The sequence below is a fragment of the Aspergillus lucknowensis genome (genome assembly GCF_044049455.1).
Source record: "Aspergillus lucknowensis strain CBS 449.75 chromosome Unknown BJX67scaffold_63, whole genome shotgun sequence".
Taxonomy (NCBI): Eukaryota; Fungi; Ascomycota; class Eurotiomycetes; order Eurotiales; family Aspergillaceae; genus Aspergillus; species Aspergillus lucknowensis.
The window spans coordinates 65,945-92,995 of NW_027263607.1; the positions used below are offsets into that span (position 1 = coordinate 65,945).

General features: G+C 48.6%; 10 protein-coding genes across 10 annotated transcripts; 5 read left to right on the top strand and 5 right to left on the bottom strand.

The window, feature by feature from the left end:
- Positions 1-594: 594 nt before the first annotated feature.
- On the bottom strand, positions 595-1,044 carry BJX67DRAFT_365812 (uncharacterized protein). Its single transcript, XM_071030298.1, has one exon. It carries the CDS (start codon positions 909-911, stop codon positions 711-713), a length of 201 nt encoding a protein of 66 aa, XP_070881672.1. The 5' UTR covers positions 912-1,044; the 3' UTR covers positions 595-710.
- Positions 1,045-2,745: 1,701 nt separating this feature from the next.
- On the top strand, positions 2,746-4,369 carry BJX67DRAFT_385391 (putative MFS transporter; the record flags this gene model as incomplete). The annotated part of the gene is made up of 4 exons (XM_071033849.1): positions 2,746-2,988; positions 3,055-3,158; positions 3,212-3,260; positions 3,299-4,369. The coding sequence occupies 4 exons, from the start codon at positions 2,746-2,748 to the stop codon at positions 4,367-4,369; spliced, it is 1,467 nt and encodes a 488-aa protein (XP_070881673.1).
- A 1,393-nt stretch (positions 4,370-5,762) lies between these two features.
- Positions 5,763-6,309, top strand: BJX67DRAFT_375118 (uncharacterized protein; the record flags this gene model as incomplete). Its single annotated transcript, XM_071031648.1, has 3 exons — positions 5,763-6,000; positions 6,058-6,186; positions 6,248-6,309. 3 exons carry the CDS (start codon positions 5,763-5,765, stop codon positions 6,307-6,309), a joined length of 429 nt encoding a protein of 142 aa, XP_070881674.1.
- Positions 6,310-7,276: 967 nt separating this feature from the next.
- On the top strand, positions 7,277-8,302 carry BJX67DRAFT_365814 (alpha/beta fold hydrolase). Its single transcript, XM_071030299.1, has one exon. It carries the CDS (start codon positions 7,334-7,336, stop codon positions 8,231-8,233), a length of 900 nt encoding a protein of 299 aa, XP_070881675.1. The 5' UTR covers positions 7,277-7,333; the 3' UTR covers positions 8,234-8,302.
- A 1-nt stretch (position 8,303) lies between these two features.
- On the bottom strand, positions 8,304-8,980 carry BJX67DRAFT_365816 (uncharacterized protein; the record flags this gene model as incomplete). Its single annotated transcript, XM_071030300.1, has 2 exons — positions 8,961-8,980; positions 8,304-8,902 (listed from the first exon to the last, which is right to left on the bottom strand). Coding segments are annotated over exons 1-2 (383 nt in total), but the record flags the coding sequence as incomplete, so codon positions are not given.
- Positions 8,981-11,315: 2,335 nt separating this feature from the next.
- Positions 11,316-12,527, bottom strand: BJX67DRAFT_365817 (uncharacterized protein). Its single transcript, XM_071030301.1, has 2 exons — positions 11,961-12,527; positions 11,316-11,895 (listed from the first exon to the last, which is right to left on the bottom strand). Exons 1-2 carry the CDS (start codon positions 12,320-12,322, stop codon positions 11,430-11,432), a joined length of 828 nt encoding a protein of 275 aa, XP_070881677.1. The 5' UTR covers positions 12,323-12,527; the 3' UTR covers positions 11,316-11,429.
- A 5,007-nt stretch (positions 12,528-17,534) lies between these two features.
- On the bottom strand, positions 17,535-19,153 carry BJX67DRAFT_365821 (uncharacterized protein). The gene is made up of 2 exons (XM_071030302.1): positions 18,657-19,153; positions 17,535-18,603 (listed from the first exon to the last, which is right to left on the bottom strand). The coding sequence occupies exons 1-2, from the start codon at positions 19,067-19,069 to the stop codon at positions 17,745-17,747; spliced, it is 1,272 nt and encodes a 423-aa protein (XP_070881678.1). The 5' UTR covers positions 19,070-19,153; the 3' UTR covers positions 17,535-17,744.
- A 1,465-nt stretch (positions 19,154-20,618) lies between these two features.
- BJX67DRAFT_365822 (uncharacterized protein) lies at positions 20,619-21,787 on the top strand. The gene has a single exon (XM_071030303.1). It carries the CDS (start codon positions 20,795-20,797, stop codon positions 21,749-21,751), a length of 957 nt encoding a protein of 318 aa, XP_070881679.1. The 5' UTR covers positions 20,619-20,794; the 3' UTR covers positions 21,752-21,787.
- A 20-nt stretch (positions 21,788-21,807) lies between these two features.
- On the bottom strand, positions 21,808-22,908 carry BJX67DRAFT_385396 (FAD binding domain-containing protein; the record flags this gene model as incomplete). Its single annotated transcript, XM_071033850.1, has 4 exons — positions 21,808-22,307; positions 22,384-22,667; positions 22,740-22,771; positions 22,852-22,908. The coding sequence occupies 4 exons, from the start codon at positions 22,906-22,908 to the stop codon at positions 21,808-21,810; spliced, it is 873 nt and encodes a 290-aa protein (XP_070881680.1).
- A 189-nt stretch (positions 22,909-23,097) lies between these two features.
- Positions 23,098-26,656, top strand: BJX67DRAFT_391123 (cytochrome P450; the record flags this gene model as incomplete). Its single annotated transcript, XM_071034726.1, has 10 exons — positions 23,098-23,580; positions 23,660-23,708; positions 23,759-23,862; positions 23,928-24,172; positions 24,254-24,320; positions 24,852-24,939; positions 25,014-25,077; positions 25,164-25,812; positions 25,876-26,079; positions 26,210-26,656. 10 exons carry the CDS (start codon positions 23,098-23,100, stop codon positions 26,654-26,656), a joined length of 2,400 nt encoding a protein of 799 aa, XP_070881681.1.
- Between the last annotated feature and the right edge of the window lie 395 nt (positions 26,657-27,051).

A 27,051-nucleotide genomic window follows, 5' to 3' on the forward strand; every position in this document is an offset into this window, starting at 1 on the left:
TACTACAAAGTCTAGCAAGGTCATGGTCACAATTATAGATTAGTAAGAATTAGTAAGTTTATCTTGTTAGTAACTACTTAGTAAGTACTTACTAAATAGCTAGATCACTTTAATCTTTACAGAGCCTCTAACAAGCTGCCTCTACCAATACTCTAAATCTAGAGTAATAGTATCAAGAGCTTGAGCTTCAGAAGCTAGAAGTAGAAATAAAACAGCAAGAAGAAAAGGCTTGCTTTTAAGAACTTGAGAATAGAAGATTGTAGCTTAAGAATAAGAAGCTAGAGCTTGATCTTATAAAGTAAAGGATCAGGATCCAAGAATCATAATCAAGTAGTTTATAAGTGCTTAGCTATTACTTAATCTATTCTTTTTAAATTACTAGCACTATATCTATATATTATTTTATCTATTTTTATTCTTAAAGATATATATTCTTTTAGGAAAATAATAAGTAGTTAGTAAGCAGTTTAAAAGTAATAATAATATCTGCAACTGGTATATATATATATAGTTAGTTAAAAAGTCTATAATCTTTTTAGTACTTACTAAGTAGTTAGATTCTTGATTACTATTTACTAAAAATAGAGAAGCCAATTATTTAATAACTAGTTTTGTATTAGTTATCTACTTGATTAATCCATTAATCCTTACTGGCTAGATACAGAACTTTTGTATGCACAAAGTTTAACCTAGCAGTTCCTAAGTAGTTATTAAGCAGTTTCCTTCTTAATTTCCTCTTCAATTTCCTCTACCTGGTTTTTAGCCTTCTTGATTACAGCATAGAAATAAAGATTACTATAGTTGAAAAGGACAAAATAGTCATACTTATTAATATCCTTGCAGTAGTTAATACAACTACCACAAGACATGCAAGGCATGGATTTTCCCATGCAAGCAACCTTAGTTCTCATATTAGTTACATGAACCTAGAATTAATTAGTTTCTTAATAGTTGCCAACCAGTTAGAAAGTACTTACACTACTATCCTTCTTCTTAAGTAATAATAGCATCATGCCTATAGCAGAACCAGGGCTTGCTGCTATACCACCTGTACCAATACTTAAGGAATTACCTGGCTCCACACCCGCGAAAAGTCCCTTGTACTATTCTAAGTAGTTAGTAACCACTTGTCAAGTAGTTAGAAGCTACTTACTAGCCACCTTATTAACTAGTTCTTGTGGCACGCATCTACCAACATTCCTAAAAGGGAGTAAAACATCTTTATGCAAGCTGACGTGGGTATAGAGATTGTTTGTAGATTTATAGTTGTGCTAAACAGTTTCCAAGTAGTTAGTAAGTAGTTATTAGTAATAGAGAGATAGTCTTACCATGGCCTTCAAGCAATCCAGGATCCTGTAGAATATCTTGTTATAGTAAAAGTATAGGCAATTGTTGGTATCCTAAGCAGTTCCTAAGTAGTTAGTAAGTAGTTAAAAAAAGAAAAAAGCAGGACAAGAAGATCTACCTTCTTATAGTCAGGCAGCTCGAGGCAACCTGCTTTAACTTCACAAAGATACTACTAGTACCACTTCTAAAGCAACAAATTAGCAGTTAAAAAGCAGAAAAAAGCAATTATATTAAAAAGGGGGCTTGAAATAATGATTATTAAGAAGTTTTGAAGTGCTTTACTTACATTTTTAGCGAGTGCTACTATCGTGAAGTTAATAGTAAGTGTTTTGAAAGAGGTGGTGTGGTTCGAAATTTTCCTGAAGCCAGATTGTGGGTCACATGAGCGCCAAGCCACTTACTAATCATTTTCGTGGGGCGCGACCGAAAATTCGAGGCTGAGCGAGCTGCAACCTGTTCAAAAGCTTGGCAAGAAATATTTGTACCGTTGATTGGCTCCTAAGATAACTTTGCGGGGAAAGCCAAGGCGATACGTGGGAGCGGAGTTTTTCACGTCCGACTACTGTCAGCCAGCAGGACAAAGTCAACTCTGGTCCTCCGCCATGCCTCATCCCGTCCACACGGTACGCAACTATCCCGCAACAGGTAGAGATAAGAAGTAATATCACAGGGATTATGCAGGGTTTGATGACAGGCACTTGTGGATTATCTGTGTTAAGCACCAGGTGGCAATTGCTTGAATAGGGTTTTCGGATCAAATTTTGCTAGGCGTTCTGGGCTGCAAAACATACGGATGGATGGTGGTTTCTTTCTTCTTTTTTTCTTTTTTCGTAAATGGCGCACCAATCCACGATTTTCTTTTTGGATCTCGGAGAGAATAATTAGGAAGTGTATATTAGCCCTTCTGAATTTTATAATTCGTTTACGGGATAATATGAAGGTACTATAGCACCACAACAAGGACATCCAACTGAAAATTCATGAGGCACCCTCACTCTCGACCTCAACCCGGAGGTATATACCCCGGATTCATCCTCCCCACGGGGTTGACTATGCCGCCGCAGCGACCCATGATATGGTTTCACCTCGATCGTCAATTTTCCGGGGTACGCGAGCCAACCATTTGCCCAGCGGTGTGGCGTGGTGTACAGCTGTGGTGGCCCTAAGTTGTTTCGCTCCTGTGTGACAAAGCAAGATCCCCTTGGCCAAGCTTGGTCAAATCTTGGGTGTCTTATATCACCTCCTCTCTTGTCAGGGACTGACTGGGCGAGGTATAAATGCTCTGCTTCCCCCCTTTTTTACCCCAGATTTTGATCCGGCTATAATCCTGCTACCAACTCCAATACTTCTCTGTTTGTTTATCTGTCAGGGTCGGGATACCCAACACTGCTGTTCATCATGGCGTCCGAGAAGAAAGAGTGCGGCTTCAACCAGGATGATATCCTGGCCCAGGAGAAGTGTGATGCTTCCTATGTGGAGGATACTCGGTCGAGCAAATGTGCGGATGAGAAGGGTGAGGGAAGGGCCCAGGGAGACTATTCAGGGGCAGTTGCAAAGACGGACCCAAGAGAGATCGCCTTGGTGCGGAAGTTGGATACGCGGATGATGCCTATTATCTGGGCCATGTATTTCCTCAACTATGTATTTACCTTCCTCCCTTAAACCCTCCCTATTTTGGCAGGACCATCAGCTAACTGGGGCTCGCAGGTCGATCGCAATGCCATCGCCAGTGCCCGATTAAACGGACTCGAAGATGATCTCGGCCTCGTGGGAACGCAGCACAACACCTGCATCTCCATCCTCTTTGTCGGGTAAGCCCCTTTCTCTCACCCATCCCATCTGATCCCCAAGACTAAACCCCCAGGTACCTCCTCATGCAAATCCCCTCGAACATGCTCATGTCCTCCGGCAAAGTACGCGCATCCGTCTACATGAGCGCCTGCGTGGGCAGCTGGGCCATCGTGTCCGCCTGCACCTCGCTCACCAAAAACTACGTCGGCCTGGTAATGTCCGCTTCTTCCTCGGAATCACCGAAGCCCCCTTCTACCCAGGCGCCCTCTTCCTCCTCTCCCTCTTCTACACCCGCAAGGAAATCGCCCTGCGCATCTCCATCCTCTACTCCGGCAACATCGTCGCAACCGCCATGTCCGGCCTCATCGCCGTCGCCACCTTCGAGACCCTCGACGGCAAACACTCCCTCGCGGGCTGGCAATGGCTCTTCATCATCGAGGGCGTCGTCACCTTCTGCATCGCTATCCTCGGCGTCTTCATGCTCCCCGACCACCCGCTCACCACGAAGTGGCTCACCCCGGAAGAGCGCCAGCTCGCCCACGACCGCATCCTAGCCGATACCGTCGGCAGCGAGACCTCACGGGGCGTTCTGGCGGGTTTGAAAGAGACATGTCGTGACCCGCGCCTGTATGTGCTCGCCTTCATGCAGAATATGCACCTCAGCGCGGCGTCGTTCAACAACTTCTACCCGACCGTTATCTCGACCCTGGGGTTCAACGATACCATCTCCCTCGTCCTCACGTGTCCGCCGTACCTGGTCTCGGGGGCTGTGGGTGTTATCGTCGGAATCACAAGCGGGAAATGGAACGAGCGCACCTGGCACATCACCATCACCATGGGTCTGGCAGTAATCGCCTTCATCATTTCCTGCATCACGCTTAACACGGGGGCAAGATATTTCTGCTGCTTCGTGTTCACGAGCGGTGTGTACGCCGTCAACAGTGTGATATTGGGCTGGGTGTCGGCGACATTGGGCCAGACACCCGAGAAGAAGGCCGCGTCATTATCCGTGGTGAATGTGGTGGCGAATGCGTCTTATATCTATACAGTGTATCTATATCCGGAGTCAGATGGGCCGAGATATTTGACGGCCTTGGCAAGTAATGCGGCGTTTGGGTTCGCGACGATTGCGAGTGCGTGGGGCTTGCGGTGGTGGTTGAGGAGTACAAACAGGAAGATTCAACGGGGGCAGCTGCCGGGGGCGGAGGATGGGGTGTTGTATGCGTACTGAGGGGTTGGGTTTGGGCGTATGGTTTGATGGGTGTTGGTACAGCATGCTCTGATGATTTTTGTAGTGGGGGTTGAATGGAATGATTCATGCAAACCGATCCTCTACTGGTTTATATCAGTTGCAGGCGAGCGAGAATCTGGGGACCCTCTCTCAATGTAACACATCATTCAACTCCCAGGCTGCTCAAAATGTGCAGATATCATCACACGTCCTTATCCCATAGGGATTGGCGGATTTCACAGAATGACGCATTCCTCGTATGGCTCCCTTAGCTATGCTATTGTGTTACACTAGATTCTCCACCCTACAAACTAACTGGTTTAGTCTGCTGTGCTGGTCTCTGGTTCGGGGAAATACTGGTGGCTGATAGGCCGGTAGTCAGTCTCTGACACAAGCGTTCAATTTTTCCAATGCAATACTCCATGTGTTGCGCTGGGCGCTCGACTTTCCAATGTTGCATCTTGCATTTGGGTTTTGCCTGCTCCATATTAGACTTCATGACTTTGGGATGACTAGTTCCGTCACTGGTAGGTATGCACTCTCGAAGGGTGACTTCAGAGGCACAAGTAAGGTAGGGATGCAATGGCGCTTGTTACATCCTCATGTATAGGTATTTGCATCAGCTCGAACTATCTTTACGGCCGATGCGCATCATAGACCTTATCCCAACAGTAGCAGCAATAAGGCCAATCTGATTTTATAAAGAAACACCTGTCTCTCCCTTTGTTGTAGCTTCAGTAGATTACACAACAGAGACACTCTCCAGCAAATTGTGAAACCAACTAATCAAACCACACGCATGCAATGGACTTGCCCGAGGAGGAATGTGATGTCCTCAGTGAGAACTCCTTGGTTATCTCGAGGGTGCGTGCATAACGCTGACCCGGGATTTTTGCACAGTCATCGGCTCTGGCCCAATTGGGGCAACCTATGCAAGGGAGATTCTCGGTCCGAAGTCCGCTCTGAAGAAGCCTCCCAAAGTAATTATGTTAGAGGCCGGAGCACAGTACGTTATTCGGCAATCGGGCGTTCTCGATAACCTAGATAGGCTCTACGCTAGGGCCGAGAAGCTGATCGCTACAGATACCAAAGGGGACGTTCTCAAAGATTCAATTCGGCAAAGGCTGGTTTTGAAGATTCTGGGCGATGCATTCCCTTCCCGCCAGGTTAAACCGCTTCCACTTGCTGCGAAAAAGGTACAAGGGAAGAATTTGATCACCTGGTCGTCGTCAGCTACCGTCTTTAAAAATCTCGTCACCCGAAAAAAATTGGATTTGCGACAACAGCATATCTGCAAGAAGCTCGAATTCCAAACTGTCAATGGCACTCCGCAAGTCAGCGGCGCAATTGTCAAGGATCTCGCGAAAGCCAAATCGGCACAAGGATCACCCCTATGGCGCGATATTTTCACCAGGTCACGACAGATTTCATTGCCCATGACATGAGAGGAAATCTGGTTACCAGGAGGGTGCCTGTGATTGTTGGCGACCCGGGAGAAACATATGTTCTAATTGAGCCAGGGCTTGGGAGTGCCCTGCGTGCTGCCAGCCCCTTTACATCAGCTTCGGCAGCTTGTGCTGAAGATAGATGTAAACTTACGTATTTCCATGATTCGCAATACTTTGGGTTTGGTGAGTAATCAGTTCACGGCGGTTGTCTAGCTAGCCTAACAGTTTGTTCAATACCAGAATTATCGAATTATCCCCGCCTTTACTTCCTGGGCCAGCTCCCTTGCCAAACAGAGTCAAATACAAGCCCTGCAACTTTATTCTTAAATGGAAAGATGCACGAGATAGTCCTCGATGGAACTCCTGATGGTACAGGCCCAGTTCCCAACCCGTCCCGTCGCATGGATTCTGATTCATGTTATCTACTTAGCAAATTTTGCTGAGCATGCGATTGCCTCTGCCCGGAACCTAGCCCCGTGCTTGAGCAGCTGAAGGACATGTGATCTCAAGATTGTTTTTTTTCGATAACATTGTGCAGGGCTGAGGCTCTGCATATTCTTGTCGTGTACCCAATAATCTTTCCAAGTATAGTTCCTCGCAACACGTTCTACTGGCGACAGATCCGATGGATCTATATGTAGGCGGTCCGATAATCTTCAATCGTCTCGATCATAGCTCCAAAAGGTAACATCGACGTCTTCAAATGGCGGGATCTCTCCCCTCTGTGCGATATCAGCCGGACGACTGTTCCTGCGGATGCTTCTGTCTCCCAGCCCGATCCTGAGCCACACCCGTCGGCTCGATTCCTGCTCCCATTATTGGAGTCTGCTCTTGTTGAGGAACTGGCTGTAAAACAGGCTATTCCTCAGGTGAAAGATTAACTCTTCCTCGAGACGCTCTCGCTCGAGTCTCTTCTCTAATTCTTCTTGCTCTTCCTGGCGAGTGCGACTCCTGCAGTTAAAAAATTCCCATTCTTGTTAGATTTATTGTCGAAGAATCGTCATTTTTCAAAAAATGGGATCGGTTACCCTCACCAGATGAAGTGCAGGCAAGCGCTGAGGCGCAACATGTCGCCGGGGTGTATCCAGATCGAAGGAAAACCCATTCGATGGCAGCCCCATGTTACGTTTCCTTGCCCGCCGATCACCTCCTGGCCCGTTCAAAACTGGAGGACTGGACTCCTCAAATAAAAACCCAGAAAGTGGATATATTCTGGAATATAGAATGTGTTGCATACTCTACCTCCACTCTGAAGAGAATTGCACCGTGACTCTCTTGGGAAATAATATGGCCCGTACCACTTTCTTGAGGGAGTGTGTGCGTCTCGGCAGGGCCAAGATGTCGAGAATCACTCACTGCTTGTGCATCTTACGGGTCGGGCAGCCCGAGAAAGTTCCTCGTATTCGCTACCGCCAACTGATTGTCCTTGGAGGTGCTCACCCCTCTCCAACAACCATCAACGCCGCCTGGTTCTCGCACCTTTCCTCGCATTACACCAGCTACACAAACAGTGACGATGAGCAGCATTACTCTTGACCGGGTCTTTACCCACGCAGATGCCACCCACGAAACATCCATCTGCTGGACGACTTTGGGGCTTGAGACTGGCCCAAGTCTCATCTTTTTCCATGGCACCCCATGGTCATCATTCTGCTGGACTGCCTACGCCCAGTCCCTTGCCTCACGTTTCCGGATCTACCTTTTCGACCTCCCGGGATACGGCAAGTCGCCTGGCCGTACACCGTCCACAGGACACGGCACTGAGCCCGACGTGACGTTCGCCGGGCTGGCCGCGGCCTTCGCCCACCTCTACCACTCATGGGGATTTTCGTCAACAAAGCCCCCGCACGTCGTCGCCCATGATATCGGTGGGATAGTATCGCTACGCGCACATCTCCTGCACGGGTGCGCATATGCCAGCCTGTGCCTGGTGGATGTGGTCGCGCTCCGGCCGTTCGGCAGTGCCTTTTACCAACTGGTCGGGCGCAATTCAGCCGTTTTCAATGCCGTGCCCGCTGCAATCTATGAGGGTATGCTGGATGCCTATATCAAGGGCGCTGCGTATAAGCCTCTGCCAACGAAGATTGCGGAGGCGCTGGCCGCGCCGTGGCTCGCCGGTGGAAATCAAGGACAGGCAGGCTTTGTTAGACAGATTACCCAAGCCGATGAGCGATATGTTACTGAGGTCGAAGAGCGCTATGCGGAGGTCGGGGCCGTTATGCCCGTTAAGGTGATATGGGGCAAGGAGGACACATGGATACCAGTTGAGCAAGCAGTGAGGCTAGGCAAAGCTCTGCAGGCACGGGAGGTAGCTATTATTGATGGAGCAGGGCATTTGATCATGTTTGATCAGCCAGAGCAATTGGCAACAGAGCTAACACTATGGCTGATACAGGAGGCAGTAGATAACGTGTAAAGTCTTTAATTAACCACAGCTGTACACACGGACATAAGTGTAACACATTTGCGGGTAAAGTGTGTTAGAGAAGTAATATAAGGCAGGATATGCATGGAACATGATGATGGCACTGCATAGCTATTGAACTAATAATGGCACTCAGAATCTCTCTGGCTTGCAGAAGTCGCTCAAGTTACGTACATAGAGGGGTGAGTTCACGTGACTGGCCGCCTACCAACGTCCCGCTAGTCGCTGGCCTTCAGAAGTCATACTTCAAAGGTGATCTCTCAGACATCAAACACACATGTTACACACCCATACAGCGCAAGCGCCAGTTGAAAAGTCTTGTCCTGTAGTGGTTAAGTCTTTGCAGCCCCCGACCTCATCCCCAGAGTAGAAACTAGGGCTGTCCATTGGCGGATCGGTGTCGCCGTTGCAATCGCTGGGATCAACACCAGGAATAACCCAATAGGCATCAGCAGAGCCAAGTCCAGTCATCTTGACACTCCCAACAGGTCCCGGCCCCCCGCAGCCGGCAGGGCCAACATCGCCAGAATTACCAGCCCTACAACTAACACTAAGCCCTGAGCATGCGTTGTCGGAGTAGAACGTGAAAGAGACATCTAAGGGATCGGCTAATGTAAAAGCGAGATTCGTTGCTATTATAGCTGCAAAGACTTGTAAAGTCCACTAGCAAGAATAATTAGTAAACATCTCCAAAGAGCGGGTATTGTAGATATACCGCCATTGTAAGAGGTATTGGGAACCTGGGGTGTCTGTAGATAATATATGTGCAACACAACAAGTCGCCCTTATAAAGAAAGCAATGAAGGCAAGTTTTTGAGGAGGAAAGCGAGTAAGAACTCGGGATAGAAAGAGCTTCCTTATATATTTCCCCCGGAACGCTAGTGCTGTCAACATCGCTGAAAGAACTATCCAAACCCGCCCCGTGGTGTTTCATGCCACGGATTTCGGGTCAGTATTTCAATCGAACCCGTTCAGTGGGGGCGGGATTTGGGTCCCTGTTTTGCAGATCTGCAACGTCCTCTGCACCGAGACACGGCGGCCCCGACTCTGCTTCTCGCCCAAACCCCTTAGTCTCCACGGAAGACTTGAATTTGGAACGATTCCGCGTGGCCTTGGGCATCAGACAGTACCGACACATACACTTGCATACGCAAATCTCAGGAAATTGTCCTTGGAGGAAGGCTTGTAATTCCACTTCTTCTGTTGATCATCGTAAGCAATCTCTCTCACGCGTCCCATTTCCGCCACTGGCCGCACGGCAACTGGCCAGGTGCATCCAGGTCTTCCTCCAGATTGAAACCCTCCAACAGTGGCCTTTGTCCAATGATATACCAGAGAGTACATGCGAGAGGCCATCCATCAGGCGGAAATCACAACAGTTCATGGAGCAAAAAGTAGGCCTCAAGAGGAGCAAGGGGCCAAAACTTACGTGATTTTCAATCTTGAGAAGCTAGAGGCTTGTTAAAGAGAGTCAGCTGGGCGTCTTTTCCCAAATTCGCCTGCCTTTGTTCGAGGACTCGTCTCCCATGATCTTTATCCAATTGTCCATGCTAGAGCATACGGACAACTGCACTAACCTCCAAGGGATGACCTATTTGGCAGTAATCATTCCAGACAAGGCCACTCCTTAAGTTCCCCTGATTCAAGTGTCCGGGCCTGTGACGGTCAACCGCGCCCATGTTCGCGCGTCAGAATTCTTAGCAGTACTCCTCCAAAAGTTCTCAGCAAATGATTGTCTGAGTGGATCGGAGTTCGATGTCTACGCGGGGATTTGAGCTCGCTGCACCTGTGTGTCAAAATAAGATTGGTGCCTTGGGTCTCCTTGAGCCAGTCAATATGGCTGTCCTATTCCTGGCAAGTCAGCTGTGGAAACCGAATTCCCACCCAACAAGTCCCTGCCAGCCGAGATGTGAGAGTCCAATTCCGCTTCCTTCCTTGATGCAACGCCTCAGCAAATGGCCCGGTTGATGTTCTTTCTTGTCTTATTTCCTAAGTCAACTTCAGAGCAGGCATATCATAGGGCCGCATGGATTCTTAGTAATTTATAACCTAGCCTTGACACCGGGTTCAATTGAAAATCGCAGGGCTCGCCTACGGAACAATTTTTAGTCGATAAAGCTAGTTTTAGGCATCCTACGCTAATTTTTTACAGCATTGGACTCATTTCAATCCCGACCCCGTCCCAAATATTAACCAAGGTCGTATGTAACTTAAAAGAGCCGTATTCTGCTGCTCTGTCAAGGAATCACTTCTTCAAATTCCACAACCCGAGGACGCAGTTATCTTGGTTATCTCTCATTGACCTGAAAATATCGATATCACTATGAAGCTTCTATCACTTGTTGTCATTTGGGTCTTGAGTCCTTTCGCACATGGCGATAAAGTAATGCTCAAAGCCGGTGATAATGCTGAAGGGGGACTTATCAGGACTGAGGAAGACATTCCTCCGCTACCTGAAGGTCTTACCTGGAAGATTAAAAAGCGCCCTCTCCTAGAAGACGGCCAAGCTGGCAATACTCATTCGACTCGTGATGTACTCGAGGAGAGGGATTGGGCTTATCAATGCACCGGGGTTTGTTCACTATTCTTTACCGTGTTCCTGCTTTCTATATAACTTACACGTCTCCTTCCAATATATAGTTTGGCCGACTTGGGCCCCCTCACCTCGACGACTGTACCACGCTGAACGGACATATTCGACAAGCCGGCGGTTCAATTGGGGTTCCGGCAGGGCAATGCCACGAGCTGACATATGGGAGTTGTCTCAGTTACATATGTACTGCATGCGACCCAATCGTTTTCCCTCTCGAAACCTGGTATAATGCTAATGAGGTCATTATCGACCAATGCTTGTACCAGAGAGGGGAGACGGGGATAATGCAGAACGGTCCGCTTGAAATTGGTATCGAGCATTCTGGCGATGAGCTTCCTCGTTACACTTGTCATAGCTAGATGGAGAACGCGGATGGGAAATATCCTGGGTCGTTCTTGCCGCTGAATATCCTGGATGCATTATGTACTTTGTCGCTGTCATATGAACTTTTTGTTTTGATTAGCAGAAGCAGAGAAAGAATGTGAAATTATGAAATAGAATGAACTTTTCCATTCTGGGGAGCATTAGGGACAAGTGAACTTTTCAGGTAAAGGTTATACCTATAAGTACTTCTACAGTGAATGAGCCCCTGTACTAAGAATCAACCTCATCGCACCCCCACTTTCTATACGCCATGGTCGACCGCTTCATAGAGTCTCCAGTCTCAGTAGGCACACTTTCCAAGGATGCAACCTCAAAGCCACCCTTGGCTATGCCTCGGCGTAGGGCAGACCTACCAAGCTTCACAGGTGTGTCGCTTAGTGCAACCTGCCCTTTAATTTGATCAACCATGGCATCTTGTAGGCGCCTCGCCCATAGAGATTTGTGCAGGTTGCCTATGGATGTGTCGAGAAGGGGCCATCTACAGCTCCAGCGACTCTTAGCTTCAAACTTCCTCTCGCCACCCATAGGCTCTGTAGAGAATGGTAGCGTCTGTACTCCTGAGAGATGGACTTGAATGGCAAGAGTCCCTCCGTAAGCAACCCCGTTCGCAAGACATTGCAAGCGAGTTAATATCTCCGCCTCATCGCAAGACACGATTTCCCTTTTAATGACCATGCTGTATGACAGTTGTTAGCTCGGATTGGGAAAACAGTAAGTCAGGTAGTATATAGAGCAATTTACCTCATTTCTTCTGTCTGGCAGCTAAAGTATCTCCTGCACCAGGGACCTAGCATGTCATTAAACTCTGTCTCCATGGTAGAGGAATTGGCATAGGTCGTCATCCCGATGTTTTCCGTCAGTTCAATACCCTCTAATTGACAGTCTTGCGAGAAATCGAGCCACAGGTCAAAATCCACGCCCGAAATTGGTTCTGGATCATGTTTGGCCTTATGAGAGCCCGAAATCTGTATCATGATTTTCGGGGGGCTGAAGAGCTCGTTCCGGATGTAACTATGCAACGCGTCCTGATATTGTGCACCTGAAGGACCAGGGACATCTTCGTTGGTAGCAGATGAGTTGCTGGTTGTTGGAGGATAGGACATCGTAAGAATGGGGTAGGGAAAAGATGGGATTCTGTGGTGACTTCCAGGAAGATAGATTGGGGAGCTTTTTGGTTCTCAGGTCCGAGTGACTGATAAAGAATTTTCTTGAAGACGTTAAGGAAATTCTGATCGAGAAATTCGGTGGCCTAGGACCCAGATCATTCAAGGAGTGCAAGCGTGAAGTGTGCCATTCAGGCGCCCCATTTGGCCCGGGAGCCTTAGCGGGCAACTACAGTACGGTGCTCCATTATCACTAGGGCCACCGATTCACATCTTATGTAATGGGGAAATTGGGCCGGCAGAAAAGGGCACCACCAGAAATACTAGTATCATAAATTACTGGTATAACGGCCATGTCCTTGAATTTGCATATCAACCCCTAGCAATTTTAGACGCTGGCTTTACAAGCGGTATATTGGGTGGTCAGCCTAATTCCCCTAAGAAGTGAATCGATGGCCCAATGGAGCGCCGTAAGCTGACCGACGGAAATTGAGTGATTGGATCAATTCATTCAAGGTGAATGTTTAGGCGTCCTAGAATTCGTATTTACGCATCCCCTCTGGAAACGAGGTGTCATGAGGGCAATACCTTCAACCGGGCTGATGATTTCTTCCTACATACATAAGCGGCCATAAGCCCTGCAATTCCTTTTCCTTTCCCAACTCTAGTTGATACTAAGACGTCCTATTGAGAACCCAACTTTTGATCTATAATGTATCTTTATACTTCTGTTACAACCGCTTGTTCTCTCTTGAACCTCCTTAGCTTTGCTACGGCCCAAATCGAATTTCAATGCCCTTCTGGGAAGAATATCTGCTTTGACACGGGTATTTTTTCTTCCAAATAATTCCAATTTTTATCTTAACCTTTTTTTTACTAATTTATGAGTAATCTTTAGGTTCCGATTCCGCCAATTGGATTTGGGAGTGTGACAACAATGGGGTTCCTCAGCACCGGAAGCATTGCCCAGCAGGCCAAACATGTACCCCCGATATCGCAGGAGAGCCAATTTGTTTTGGTGTCGTAGCTATAACGCCCAACTAATAGAGGGGATACCTCTGCACGGGCAGGTTCATGCGGATCAATCATCCTACGAAAGGGACAGTGACCCAGTATCACTTTTTTTTGTGATTGTATGTGCGAACCCGCAGCACCAACACACAGGGTATGGGAGGCTATGGGAACGAATATGTCTGGGACTAATGGTATATACCTTACCATTCAGGTTTTCAGAGAAAATGGAATAGAAGATATTCAATGACACTCGTTTACAGCATGGAGGATGGATGGATGGATGATTGCCAGTAGACATTTGCCGCCTAGACTGAGACTAGCTATCTTTCCCGATTCGAAGAAGCCGAAGTTACAGATCCATCGCCTCGAAAGATGCTCAAAGAACGAACAATCTACAAGGCCTTAAGTTTCCTTCCAAGAGGTGGGCTGCCAGCTCTTGCCGATTTTGGGGAAGCTAGATTTGGCGACAAAGAGCACGTGGATAATATCATGCCAAATGTTAATAGAGCTCCTAAGGTAATCTTGAGATCGAGCTGGAGTTACAAGGTGGATATATGGAATGTTGCCATGGTCGTGAGTAGAAATATTCTTGATTTTGCTTAAATAGAGAAGGCTAATATTTGTTGTATTCAGGCCCGGGATATTATCAGCCCTCGCAACCCCATCAACGGCAAAAACCCAAATAGTATATTTGACGATCGGGTCCATATGGCAGAACTGGTAGCCTTACTGGGTTCTCTACCACCTGAATTCCGGGAACCAAGACACCTCAGTTCGGTCTTCTGGGATGAATCGGGTAGCTGGAAAGAAATAGTCCCAATACCAGATATTACCCTTGAGAGCCTTGCCAAGAACGTTGAAGATAAGGAAGGGTTCTTGCGGTGGCTTCGGATGGCCTTGCAATGGAACCCCGAGGACCGGCTGACAGCTTTGGAACTCCTATACGACGAGTGGCTGATGAAGGGACTAGGTGAGTGAAGGCAGGGATACGCAAATGCTGCGTCTCAACAAAAGAAACTTGACAGTTATACTATCGTGGAAGTTCTGCATTTGGAATAGAGAAATCTGTACCGTACTAGATGCTCTTCAGCGCAACGCCTGAGTACGATTCAGTAGCAATTATTGGCTTCCAACTTACTTGGTCCCCACTTCAGCCCTTCAGACCTCCAAATATCCCGTGCCTTCCTGCCCACCCACCGCTTTTGCTTGTGCAAAGAAACAATATCCATAACCTACTGCCCCGCCCGCCTCGACCACCCTCAATAGCTGCACCTCATGCACCACCTGTATCCTGACCATTCGCGAGTCTATCGCCATTCAATGATATTTTTTCCATGCCGCCTGCCTGCACCGTTCGTAAGGTATGTACAAAATTACCTTGCCTTAAGCTGACCAATCGCGAATATCTTCCTCTCTAACTTTAGATTCTTTATTAGATGCCTGACTTCCCAGATTCTGCTTTGAGCATCCAAGGGCTGCCTTACTTCCACTCCGGAGCCTCGAAGTGAGGGCACTCTCTTGACTATATCTGGCTCTTCCAAGGTCCCTATCGACCAGATCTGTTAAATTCAGGTAGGTTCATATGCATGAAGTTGTTCATTACTCTTCTAATCTTGAGGGATTGATGGACTGGTTATATACACCATGTATGCACAGACCCACTTCCTTATCGGAACAACACATCCACCGAGATATTCTATATTCAACAGTTAGCGCCCTTGATCCGACAATCCACGTGCACGTGCCGTGATGTATTTTGCTGGGGCTGATACTCCTGCCAAGGCTCCTCCGAATCTATGTGGGCCTCAAGAATACACGGCCAATGGGTGATTCACCTACTGATTGCAACAATTCATTCGACTTCACGGAAAGGTCTGCATTCTTTGAAGTCAGTGAGTAGGTAGCCTCCGTGTGTAGATTCCATGGGTAGATTTCATGCAGCCCTAGAAACCTTACGCCATGCATGGTGGATTTTTTCTAACCTAACCCTGACGACGCCCTGATACGTGTGCTGCCTCTTGTCTAACAAGCGGAACTTGCTGAGGCCGAAGCCGTTCCGCATAATAATATATAACAAGCTAAGAAATAGCTCTTGTGTGCAGTAATACAAGCCGGTGATAGTAAGAGAGTCAACATATTCCTCAATCCCACCCATTTTTAACTGGTCCCTGTTCAGTACAAAGATCACTCTACTGGAGCAGTGTATGGGCATCTGGGGGTCGATGAGCAGGAGCTTCCGTATTGATCGGGGGCCAATTGTGTATGGAAGCTCGAATTCCGTGATAGGAGTCTGTTAGGTATCTCGGTCGCGGATAAGGCACGCTATGACACACCACAATTGACTGATCCCTGAATAATATTCCATTCTTAAAAAGAGTGGCCCGCTTGATATTATTTAGAAGTATAATGCATGAGGAGTTCTGTTTGTATCTATGAATTTCGAGTAGAGGGAAGTTAAAGCCCGCGTATCTGTGCTGATTATCATCTTTATTATGCTCTGAAACAAGCCGTTCTAATAGCTCCTGGACAGGTTGGATCGGGCGCTGTAACAATCTTTCTGCTGACCACCTAAAGGGTTGCAATCCCCTTAGAATTAGTTGCAGCAAACTAACCATGTTAAACTCATAGTTGTACAAGACAAAAGCCCATGCTAGGGCTCTTCCAAAAGGAATAAGCAGCTCCTCTAGATAATTGCATCTGAAAACTCTCCAAGTAGTTTCAAATATATATCGTGCAACATCTCTACATATAATGGGTTGTTGAATAACCTGTCTAAGCTATATTAGCCCCTTATAGGCACTATAGCAGGACTTCAAATAGGTATATCTAGCAAAAGTCAACTGAATTAATGGCTGTTGTGCCCCTGAAAGACATCAAAGAAGCATTGGCAGGTAAGTATTGTAGAAAAAAGATTGTCTAGGTTCCCAATCCCCATAACCCAACCCAAAACCCACCAGTTCATCTTCAAAGGCCATGGGTCAACCCAAAACCCACGGGTTAACAAGTCTAACCTGTATAGTGTAAAAGGGGGGTATTATTATAAGCTAGAGCCTATATTAAGACTTGACCTTTAATCTTATATAATAAGCAACTTTTATCAAGCTACTAAGGCCCAAGCCCTGCCAAGCCTATAAGGTATAATAACATGCCTTATACAATTTCTTATTATAGTTCTTTAATAAACCCTTCATGTTCCACAGGCACTGTTAGCTAGAGACTAAGCTACCAGACCCTTACATGTAACAGCTGCTGTTGTGTTATGTTAGTAGTGCTAACATTCCTCATACAGTCACACAACAAAAATCACAAAATGTCTTGGAGGAGTATAAGGAGCTTATTCAGAACACGCAGTGTGATTTGAAAACTCATCTAGAAGGTATCCGCACGAAGGTAGAGACCTTGTCCCGCAACAAATTCACAATCGCAATAATGGACCCGGCTGAGTTCCAAAGGATGGAAAATGAGAAGCAGAGCACTCAAAATGGTCTTGACTTCTGTCAGCAATTTCTTACTCTCCTGAATCAGTCAGAGCCTACTCTGCTGGGAGACTTAGAAAGTGCAGCCAAGGAGCCATCCCAACAACTCTCTTTTTGTGAAAGGCCGATGCAATCTTTATTGATCCATGCAGAAGGACTAAATTCAGCACGAAAGGAAATTATGAGCTGGAAAATACAGCTATTGGAGAATCTCTATAAAGTCGATAAACCACTTCCAATATCCCGACAGGATATTCCACTGCTGAGCGATAGATATAGCGTCGACAAACAAAATTTTCAGGAAGAGGTCCAAGGCACTGAAGCTTTATTAGAGTTCTGCAAGCACGCCAGGGAGCAAGCCAATCAACCACGCACGAACTCCTATGAAGATATCACTGCGGGAGACAATAGCCACCTAGCCGTGGTGACAACTCTCAAAGACCTCATCTCTGCAAAGCGCATCAAGTTGGGAAATGGGTCAAAGTTAGTACTTGGCCAAATGTCGGATGATACTGTACAGAGTGCTTTTGTGAATACTACACGCCCCATTATTTACACAAACAAATGAGCAACACTTCGAAGGGCAGAGATGTGTGTCCAAGATTACGCCACTTTGAATTATTTCAATGTTAATGCTGTAGCTTTGCGAACTGGAAGAGTAGAGTTGAGGTTTCCATCGTATACTGCACATCGTTACGAATAAAGGGCCATCACCACCAATATATAGTCTGAATACCATACAATTTAGTAGAATGATAGATCTGCCTGGGTCAAAATATACAGCTAATACCAGGAAGGAGATATTTAAGCTCAATATTAAATACAGCGAGAGAGACTTCCCAATGTATAAACCCACTTCCCCAGAGCCTCGACAAAACTAGTAGTGTACGTGAAAGTAAGCTCAGTCATGTATCCGACTCAACGCACCGGCTTCATGGCGTTGACCTCGGATTGCCCGGCTTCCGCGCTGGATTCTCGTACTGGAGCGAGCGACCAGTACCGTACCGATCACGGAAATCCTTTCCCTCTCTCTGCTCGACATCCACTATAAGGTCATCACGCGAGCCATTATGCCGAGAATTTAAATGCTGTAGAGTTTCATCCGACATTTGTCCAAGCACCTGTAACGACCTTGCACCAGTAGAAACCCGTTTGGCATGCAGCAAGTCTCCGATAGTGGAAACTAATACTTGCTGCGTATCGTCCAAAGACGCCACATCTTCAAATACATTCACTCTCGAGCTCTCAGAGATACTAGAGGCATCGGCGCAGATATTCAAACACTGAGCAATTGTCTCCCTCTCTTCCTTTATTTTCTGAAAGTCGCCCGCCACCTGGTCGGGCACTGTTGGATTCTTATTGCTTCGCAAGTTTGCTTCTAGTTGATTCAGGTGGTCCTGGAGCCGATTCGATGCTGCACTCATATTCTGGATGCAGGATTTCAGATAACTTTGGGCTATTTGCTGAGCTCTGCTGGGATTGGGGCTTGTTTGACTCGTTGTGTCATGTGTGCCGTCAGCTCCCCCAGTCCTGTTCTCGTATTTGGACTGATACTGCTCGATATAATTTGAAACCTGTTTACAGACATCAAGGCAATGTGCTGTACTCTGCTTTTCATCTTCTATCTTTTGTAATTCTTCAGGGCTGATAGTGGCGCCCGGGTCGTCTCGAGACTGGCTAATGCTTAGTTTCCCCTCGATCTCGTTCAATCGATCGTGGAGATCCGAGGTAGTCATTTGTATCATGTCCTTGTATTCTTGGAGCACTTGACGTGTGACCGCAACAGTCCGGCTGATAACAAAGTCAGGGTCATTCATGACAAGAGACTCAGACTCGTGACTTACAAAGTCGCACCACCTAGCGCAATATCTATAGTTGCCTTGTAGTTGGCAAGCACATTTTTATAGTTGGCAATATCCTCACCCAGATACTGAAGTCTAGTCCAGTCTCGCAAACTAGTCCTTGATCCGGCGGAGTGCTTTACACACTGTTCAATTCGGTCGCTTAGCTCCTTGCAGGCAGCACCACATCGCAATAAAGGTAGCTTTAGAGCCGAAAGCTCCACTTCATATTCCCCGGCAACGTGTTCCAGAGTTTCGAGCGTCTGCGAGAGGGCCTGGACCTCTTCTCGCAGTTCCCTGGCGGCCCGCTTGCTGTTTCGGAAACCTTCAATTGTCCGGTACAGTGATCTACTGGCCTGAAGAGCAAACCCAGACAGAGCAACAACCCCGGAGGCGACTGACAATGGGTCTCCCATGTTGCCAAATGTGCGAATTTGGAGGTAAACAGGAGATTTGGCGAACCTCCAGCCCGAACTGCGTTGTCTGAGATGAGGGGTTGCAAGCTCGGGTGCAGGTTTCCCCGTTTCCGTTCTGCTCAGCTCAGTACTGTAGGTGATCACATGACTCCCGGTCCGAGTTACTGCCCGATTTCACGGCCACATGTGATAGCCAATATGAAGCAATTCAACTTTATAGAATTAATTATATCTAGATATCTTTTGATGTTTTGAAATGGGGGTTAGAAAGAAGCTATATTGAATTTTAATTGTCCCGAAAGTGCTATGGGAGGTAGATCTGCCTTCCTTGATGATTTGTAGTATCGGGGGCATTCTTGACCTTTTTCGCTGCTACAAGACCTGGAGTCTACAAATTCTGTGGGGATAAAGCTTTAGAAGGCTTCTTTGGAGTCTTTTGTAGCTATTTAGAAGTCTTTTTTAAAGCTACTTAGCTGCCTTCTTTGCAATACAGGAGTCTACCTTTACCTGCATGAGGCGTCGGGATTCGGCGAAAGTATTCAGCCGTCGCGACGCTGGGTCCAGCAAGCATCAAGCTGCCTAGTCTTTGTGATAGAACTTGTTTAGATTTATATAAAATACAGGAAGCAACACGAGGTCTCATCAATTAGCTGTTGGGCTGCCATCAGGCAGCGAGCTGAGCGGGGTTGTTGTTGGTGCCTGCCGGTTCAGGCGCCGTCCGTGACAGCTTCGGTCAACATGATCCCAAGGTTGAGGAAGGCGTGATCAACCTCGCCAGGCGGGACCGCAAGGCAGAACCCGGAAAGGAAGACAGGAGAAAAAGGCAGGAGAAAAGGCCAATAGAAACAACTAACCCCAGTTAACAAGCCTAGCCAAGACGAAGAGACAAGGATAGATGGATTGAATAATAACTGTGACCTGAGGATCCTCAGCTCGTTGCTACTATAGTTTATACTACCTTAAGGACTCTAGTAGATTAAGAATTAATTAAATTACAAGACTATAAATATTCTAAAATAGCTATTACCATACCTAAAAAGAATTTATATATAATACTAGTTGATCTGTTCCGTTCCGACATCGACCTCTCCACGAACCCTCGATAGTTAGAAAACCCTCGATACTCAATCAACATACATTCAGTGAAGACCCTTCATAATACAAGACTAGGTAAACTAATTAGGTATATTATCTAATATATTATCTAAGAATGAAAAATAGGAGAAATAAAAAGATACTTAAAAATGACGACGCGTCGCAATGGTCCGCAAATGAAGAGAAACGGCGCGGGTTGTGGGCGATCTGGGAAATGGAGGTTTTTGCCACGACGATCCGTCGAACACCCCAGGCAATCGACTGGACGCAGATGGAGGTCCTGCTCGCCGTCGAAGATGAGGATTGGTTCGTGCGGAGCCCTGCCGGAGCTGCTTCTTCCAGCGGGACCAGACGCGGCGCTGGAAGGTGCTTGGGGCGAGTGGGAACCAGTCGCGGAAAGCGTGGTTTGTCGTTATCAACTCGTTGAAAGAGGCGCAGCGGATTTCGAGTTCGCGGGGGGTTCCCGGTAGTGGATCACGGCTGCACGATCAAAGGGCGACTCAGTCGACGAGTCTCGCCAGCGACTCGAGGTTATCTTCCGGATCATCTCAAATACAGACACCACCAGTATCTCGGTTTCGAGCATCGCGTCCTGGGGGAGATTACATCAAAGCGACAGGGCATTGCTCGATGTCCAATATCTACGTCATGACCCAACTCGCTCGGCTGATGATCTACCGGTACGACGTCTTCAAGGGCCAGATCCGCGTTGAGATCGCCAGCAGCAGCATCAGCCAAGATAATAGTACCGACGAAGCAGCCCCCGAGCGTGAGCATCCAACAACAAAAGAATATTTCGACGCCGCAGACGAGGCGCTCGCCATCATACACCACAGCAGCGATGACCACGTGCAATACATCAATCCGTTTCTCTCGAGTACGATCTGGCTCGCGTCCGCGGTTAATCTGATGCGTAGCCAGCTGTGTCGGCCGGGTGCCACGCTCCGCTCGGTCCTTCGATCAAGATATGAAGTACTCCATCAGACGTATAAAAAGTGTGTAAGCTTCTGGGAAATGAATACCGCTGCCCAGCAGAGTTTGGAGACACTTGAGGGGCAGGTTGAGACATGGCGGCAGCAGGAGCAGGCTGGGGTCCGGACAGCAAGGAGTCTGGAGCAGAAGAACGTTCTGTGTGAGGGCTCACAAACGACGCCTACGGGCACGCGTGACAATTCCCCAAGGCACGAGAAAAGCCTCCCAAGCAAGCGCAAGGCCACATCGGAGACGTCCCCTGCTGCGGCGCACGAAGATCATCACCTGTGCACGCCTCCATTCCCAACTCCCCCTCCGGCTAACTACCCAGTGTCAACACCGGGCTGGCAGACACAACCGCAGAGCATCGAAGACCCATTAGGCGCGCCGGGGATGCTAAATCCAATCTCTCCAATCGAGATCCAGGAGCAGATGGCTGGCAGTCAGCAACTCTCTTCGGCTACTCTGATTGACCCGATGATCCTCTTCGGGAGCAACTCGCCGCTGGAACATCTGTTCAGCGTCAATGGAATGGAATTATCCCCCGAGATAGACTGGGGCTCTGGGTGGGATTGGGAACGGACGGGGCTGAATAGCTTTCAAAACTTATTTTAATAGGATACCTCCATTTTGGATCTCACAGGGTCCAGGTTCGATGTATCCTATCTAATTCAATGCAAGCACAGAACACTCTTCATCACCCCCGTCAACCTGCCTTCACACTCTTCCACACCCCCCAACACCCCGTCTGCCCCCCACGCAACAAACCGGTCCGGCCGGACGAGGACAGCGCCGCTCTCCTGCACACCACGCATGCGCGCCCTGTCGAAATACAGATCCGCCCAGTCCTGGTGCACTCCAAACCCAATCGAATGCGCCAGCATAGGTATACGTAGCTTCTCCGCCACGATTTCCGCCGCCTCTCTCCATGCATCACCCCCGACCCCCGTGAACGGCGTAAACTCCCTATGACCCGCCAGATCAATCGTCGAGACTGGTTCTCCAGGGATGGACCTGTTCAACCGCACATGCGGCAGCCGACAACCCGGGTACGTACTAGCCTCGTGGTACAACACCGCCTCCTCCGCAACCTTTCCAGCAGGAACAAATGCCCCCCCCTCATCAGCAGTAAAGATCCCCACCCCGGTATACCGCTGCCCCATCTCCGTCCCTAAACTCATGGCGTGTATGCGCGATCGCCTCGCAGAGTGTCCGTCGTCGCCCTCGTCCATCCGCCGTAGGCAAACTCAACTCCCGCAGCGCGCGCTCCCGCTCATCGAGACTCGTCTCGAGCATCCCCAGCGCGGCCCAGATCGGCTGGTGGTCGCGGAACGCCTGGTTTGCGCGCGCGACGATCCCCGCGCCGACGGGCTGGCGCTCGGTTGAGTAGGTTGACAGGAGCTCCGCGCCTGCGAAGCCGCGGTGCACGTTGGCAATCTTCCACGCCAGGTTGAAGGCGTCTTGGATGCAGGTGTTTGAGCCGAGGCCGTTGAGTGGTGGGTGGCAGTGGACAGTGTTACCGAGGCAGAACCTGGATTTTCGAGTTAGGTTGGTACTAGTCCTTTAGAAAATGGAAAGGAGGGGATGGATGGATAAAGCGTACAGGTTGCCGTCGGAGTACCGCTCCGCGACAATCTCATTGATATTCCAGAGTCAACCATTATGCTCGAAATCGATGAGAGGGAATAAAAGATAAAGGTCATCGGTATGCTCACCTTCCTTTCCGGATCATTCCCCCACGAATAAACGCGCGCATACTCCTCGCCCGCCATGCTGTGGCAGTAAACATGAAGACTCTGCAATGCACAGCCGCGCCGCTAGCAGAAGCAACGAGGGAGATGTATTTACAAGGTGAACTTGGTCATTCCCGGTGCGTGACACTAGGCACACCCGCTTTCTCGTCTCCTTCACGTTGCCGTTTCTTGCCCAACAAGTGAAGAGACGCTATACCAGGTACCAAAATGGCTCCCTCTCCAGACCGCAACATCAAGCTTGTCCGCCTCGCCCACGTGTACTACACACACAAGGACCTTGACAAAGCAGCCCAGTTCATGGAAGATTTCGGTCTCCAGGAGGTCGACCAACAGAAACCCCTTCTTGGAGCTACAGACAATCCGACCCGTCGAACGATCTACTACCACGGCACAAGTGCCGAGCCCTTCGTCGACTACGCGCAGTCCGGCGATGAAGACGCATTCGGCGGCGCCGCATTTGTTGTTGAATCCCTCGATGATCTAGAATTTGCGTCGCGGACGCTGCCGAATGCGAGTCCCGTTGTTGACGTAGGCAAAGAGAACCCTGAGGTTCCCGGGGGTGGGTTCTGCGTTACCTTTACGGATCCTGTTGATGGGATTCCGTTTCGCCTGGTCTTTGAACAGGAGATGAAGAGGGAAGGTGAAGGTGAAGTGGAGGCGGAAAGGTTGCCGCAGTTGCGGTATAATTATGTATGTTGTCACCACCCCCCGTTGTTGCAGATTCCAGTAAAGAGTGGGCGTAGGTAGCTGACCGCGGTGGTGGCTGCAGCCTACGGACAAGCACCGACCGGGGAATAGCACGCAGAGATTCAGACACGGTATGTTCGCCGCCAATTTACCTACCAATAAAGACCCTGATAGCTAGCAGGCCCACCACCAGTCCACAAACTCGGCCACTTTGGCCTCTGCGTGACGGATTTCGCACGCACGAACGAGTTCTTTACGACCAGGTTCAACTTCGAGGCCAGCGATGTACGTTCCCTGGTGATATTTCCCTAGTCTTGCCGAAAACTATATATATATACTGATATCCGCAGCTCGTCCACAGCAAAAAAGGCAAAGATATCACCGTATTCCTCCATCTGGATCGCGGTCGGGAATTAGTCGACCACCACTCGTTCTTCTTCTTCGAGGGCCCTAAATGGCACGTCCATCATTCATCGTTTGAAACACACGACTTTGATACCCAGTTGTTGGGACATCACTGGTTGCGGGCGAAAGGGTATAAGAACTGCTGGGGAGTTGGCAGGCATATCATGGGAAGCCAGATATTTGATTATTGGTGCGTGCTCCTTCATGCGTTTCTACTTGATCCGGCTCGAATGGGTTTTGTTGCTGCGCCTGACTTGGTAACTTTTTCCAGGTTCGATCCGTCGGGATTCATTGTCGAGCATTACGTCGACGGCGATTTGGTGGATGAGACGCATCCAGTCAATCGGTCTCGGGCTTCCGCCGGATAATCTCCATGTCTGGGGTAGGCTTGCCATGCATGGAAGTAATGGCCATCTTCTTCTCTTGCGACGACTCTTGTAGGTCCTGATCTTCCGGAGGGATTCCTCGAGTAGATACTGGAGTTTAGTTAATTGTATTCGTCTTGCTGTTGACCTTATGGGGTTCTATTACTCCGCACAAATAAACAACTGTCTTCTCCATGATAGTAAACAATAGTTGTACGTATGATTCAAGCGATCTGTACATCCAGGTCCTCTCGATCGATGACAAATGATAGGCCAAGGCCCTGAGTCGAATTCCACCGAAATTGCTCCAGATGCTCCGTTGGTAACGCCCCCGCACGCCTGGCCCCAACCTGGGGAAATTATCTGGGGCCGTCTGCAAGCCTTATAGACAATCCAACCGTGTTCCTCTATCTACGAACACATGGACTCAATCTTTGATTGATCCTACTTTTCAGGCAACTCGTTCCCTACGCTAGGCTACATTCACGCACGCCCAACATGCAGTTCCTTCCAATTGTTCTTGTTGTCGTCCTGCTCGGGTCTCTGTGGGTGATCCTGACAAAAGGCCGCAGGGAAAAAGGGCTTCTGCCGGGTATCTCACGTCTTCGTTAACTTGTTCATGTGCCTCAGGAATAGGCATTGATGGGTCTTAATTTCCACAAATAGGGCCACTGACATTGCCTATCCTAGGTAATCTGCATCAGATTCCGACGAAGGGAGCGTATCTCAAGTAAGTGTGAAAAAAGCTCCCCGTCATTCAAGGACTCTAAAATAAACCAAGCCTAACACAATATAACTAAACGCCCACACATCCAGATTCACCGAATGGGCCCGCACATACGGGGGCATCTACTCGCTGAAACTCGGCACCGGAACCGCAATCTTGCTGACATACCGCACACTTGTCAAGGAACTCATCGACCGCAAGAGCTCGAAATACAGCAACCGCCCGACCTCCTTTGTCGCACACACCATCACAGGCGGCAGTCACCTCCTTGCAATGCAATACAGCCCGCTCTGGCGCCCAATGCGCAAAGCCGTCCACCAGCACTTCATGGAGTCCATGGTCGAGAAATCACACATCCGCGTGCAGAATGTGGAAGCAGTTCAGATGCTTCGCGATTTCTGCCTCCGGCCGGACCAGCATATGTTGCATCCCAAGCGGTTTAGTAATAGCATTACTATGAGCTTGGTCTATGGCATCCGCACCCCCTCTATCGAGACGCTGCATATGAGTCGGCTGTATGAGATGATGGAGGCCTGGAGCAAGGTTATGGAGCCCGGGAATACGCCGCCTGTGGATATCTACGGGTTCTTGCACTACATCCCCCAAAGGATTTTGGGGAACTGGAGGTCGAGGGTGCAGGAGGTCAGCGTGGCGATGAACAATTTATACGCCGAGTACTCGGATATCGTGCTTGAGCGGAGGAAGAAAGTAGGTAGCGTCGGCAGCTGTCTGGATACCGTGCTCGACCAGAATGACAAGATCGGTCTCACGCGGCATCAGCTTTATTTCCTCGGTGGATAGCTGATGGAGGGCGGTTCCGATACATCCAGCTCGATCATACTCGCGTTCATCCATGCGATGACGAAGTGGACGGATGTGCTGAAAAAGGCACAGGCCGAGATTGATGCCGTCGTCGGCGCGCAGAGGACGCCCGTGTGGGAGGACTACGACAAACTCCCTTACGTCGTTTCCACGGTGAAGGAGGCGATGCGATGGCGGCCGGCGGTGCCCTAGGCCTTTCCACATGCCGCCGCTGAAGGTGTGTAACAGATCTACTTTGTTTTACCTGTCTTACTTCGATGAAGCACTAACGTTCTACCTAGATGACTGGATCAACGACTACTTCATCCCAAAGGGCACAACGATGATAGTTGACGGCTGGGGCCTGCACTGCGACGGCACACGCTTCGCGAACCCTGACGTCTTTGACCCAGACCACTACAAAGGCGTGACATCGCTCGCCTCTGAGTTCGCCGGATCCTCCGACCCCGATACCAGCGACCACTATGGCTACGGCACAGGCCGACGGATCTTCCCGGGGATCCACGTTTCAGAGCGGAACCTGCTCCTCGCGATAGCGAAGATCATCTGGGCGTTTGATATCGAGGCTGGGTCTGATGAAGAGGGAAACCGCGTTGAGCCGGACTCTAGCCCGGGGACGGGTTATAGCGAGGGATTTCTGGTGTGTGCGAAGGATTTCAAGTGTACCATTCGGCCGAGGTCAGACGCGAGGAGGGAGACTATTATGAGGGAATTTAGTGAAGAACAGGAACAGATTTTCGCGGGGTTTGAGTGTCCCTGATGTGATGATATCTAATATATCTAACTCATATAAGAAGTGTGTCCCTTCCAAGGTAGATCAAGGCTACCTGGGGTGATATTTGAAATATTGCTAGATACGTCGTTACATCCGACCCCAGAGCAGGTATTCCGTACGCTTGGAGCAATAGGCATGGTTAGTTGTCCTCTGCGCTGGTAATGTTTTGCTTTACCTCCCTTATATATCCTGCGTCCTCTTCATAGTTCTCTTTCTCGCTCCTAGTTGTGTATCAAGCATTTTTCTGCCCGGCTTCCTTACTCGGCCATTCTGGCTCTGTAAAGCCTGAGCGCCCTGATTAAAGCGGCCTCATCCAAGTAGGGAAAGTCAGGTTGATTCTAGAAAATCAAGTCTATATCAGGGCATATGTATACTCTCTT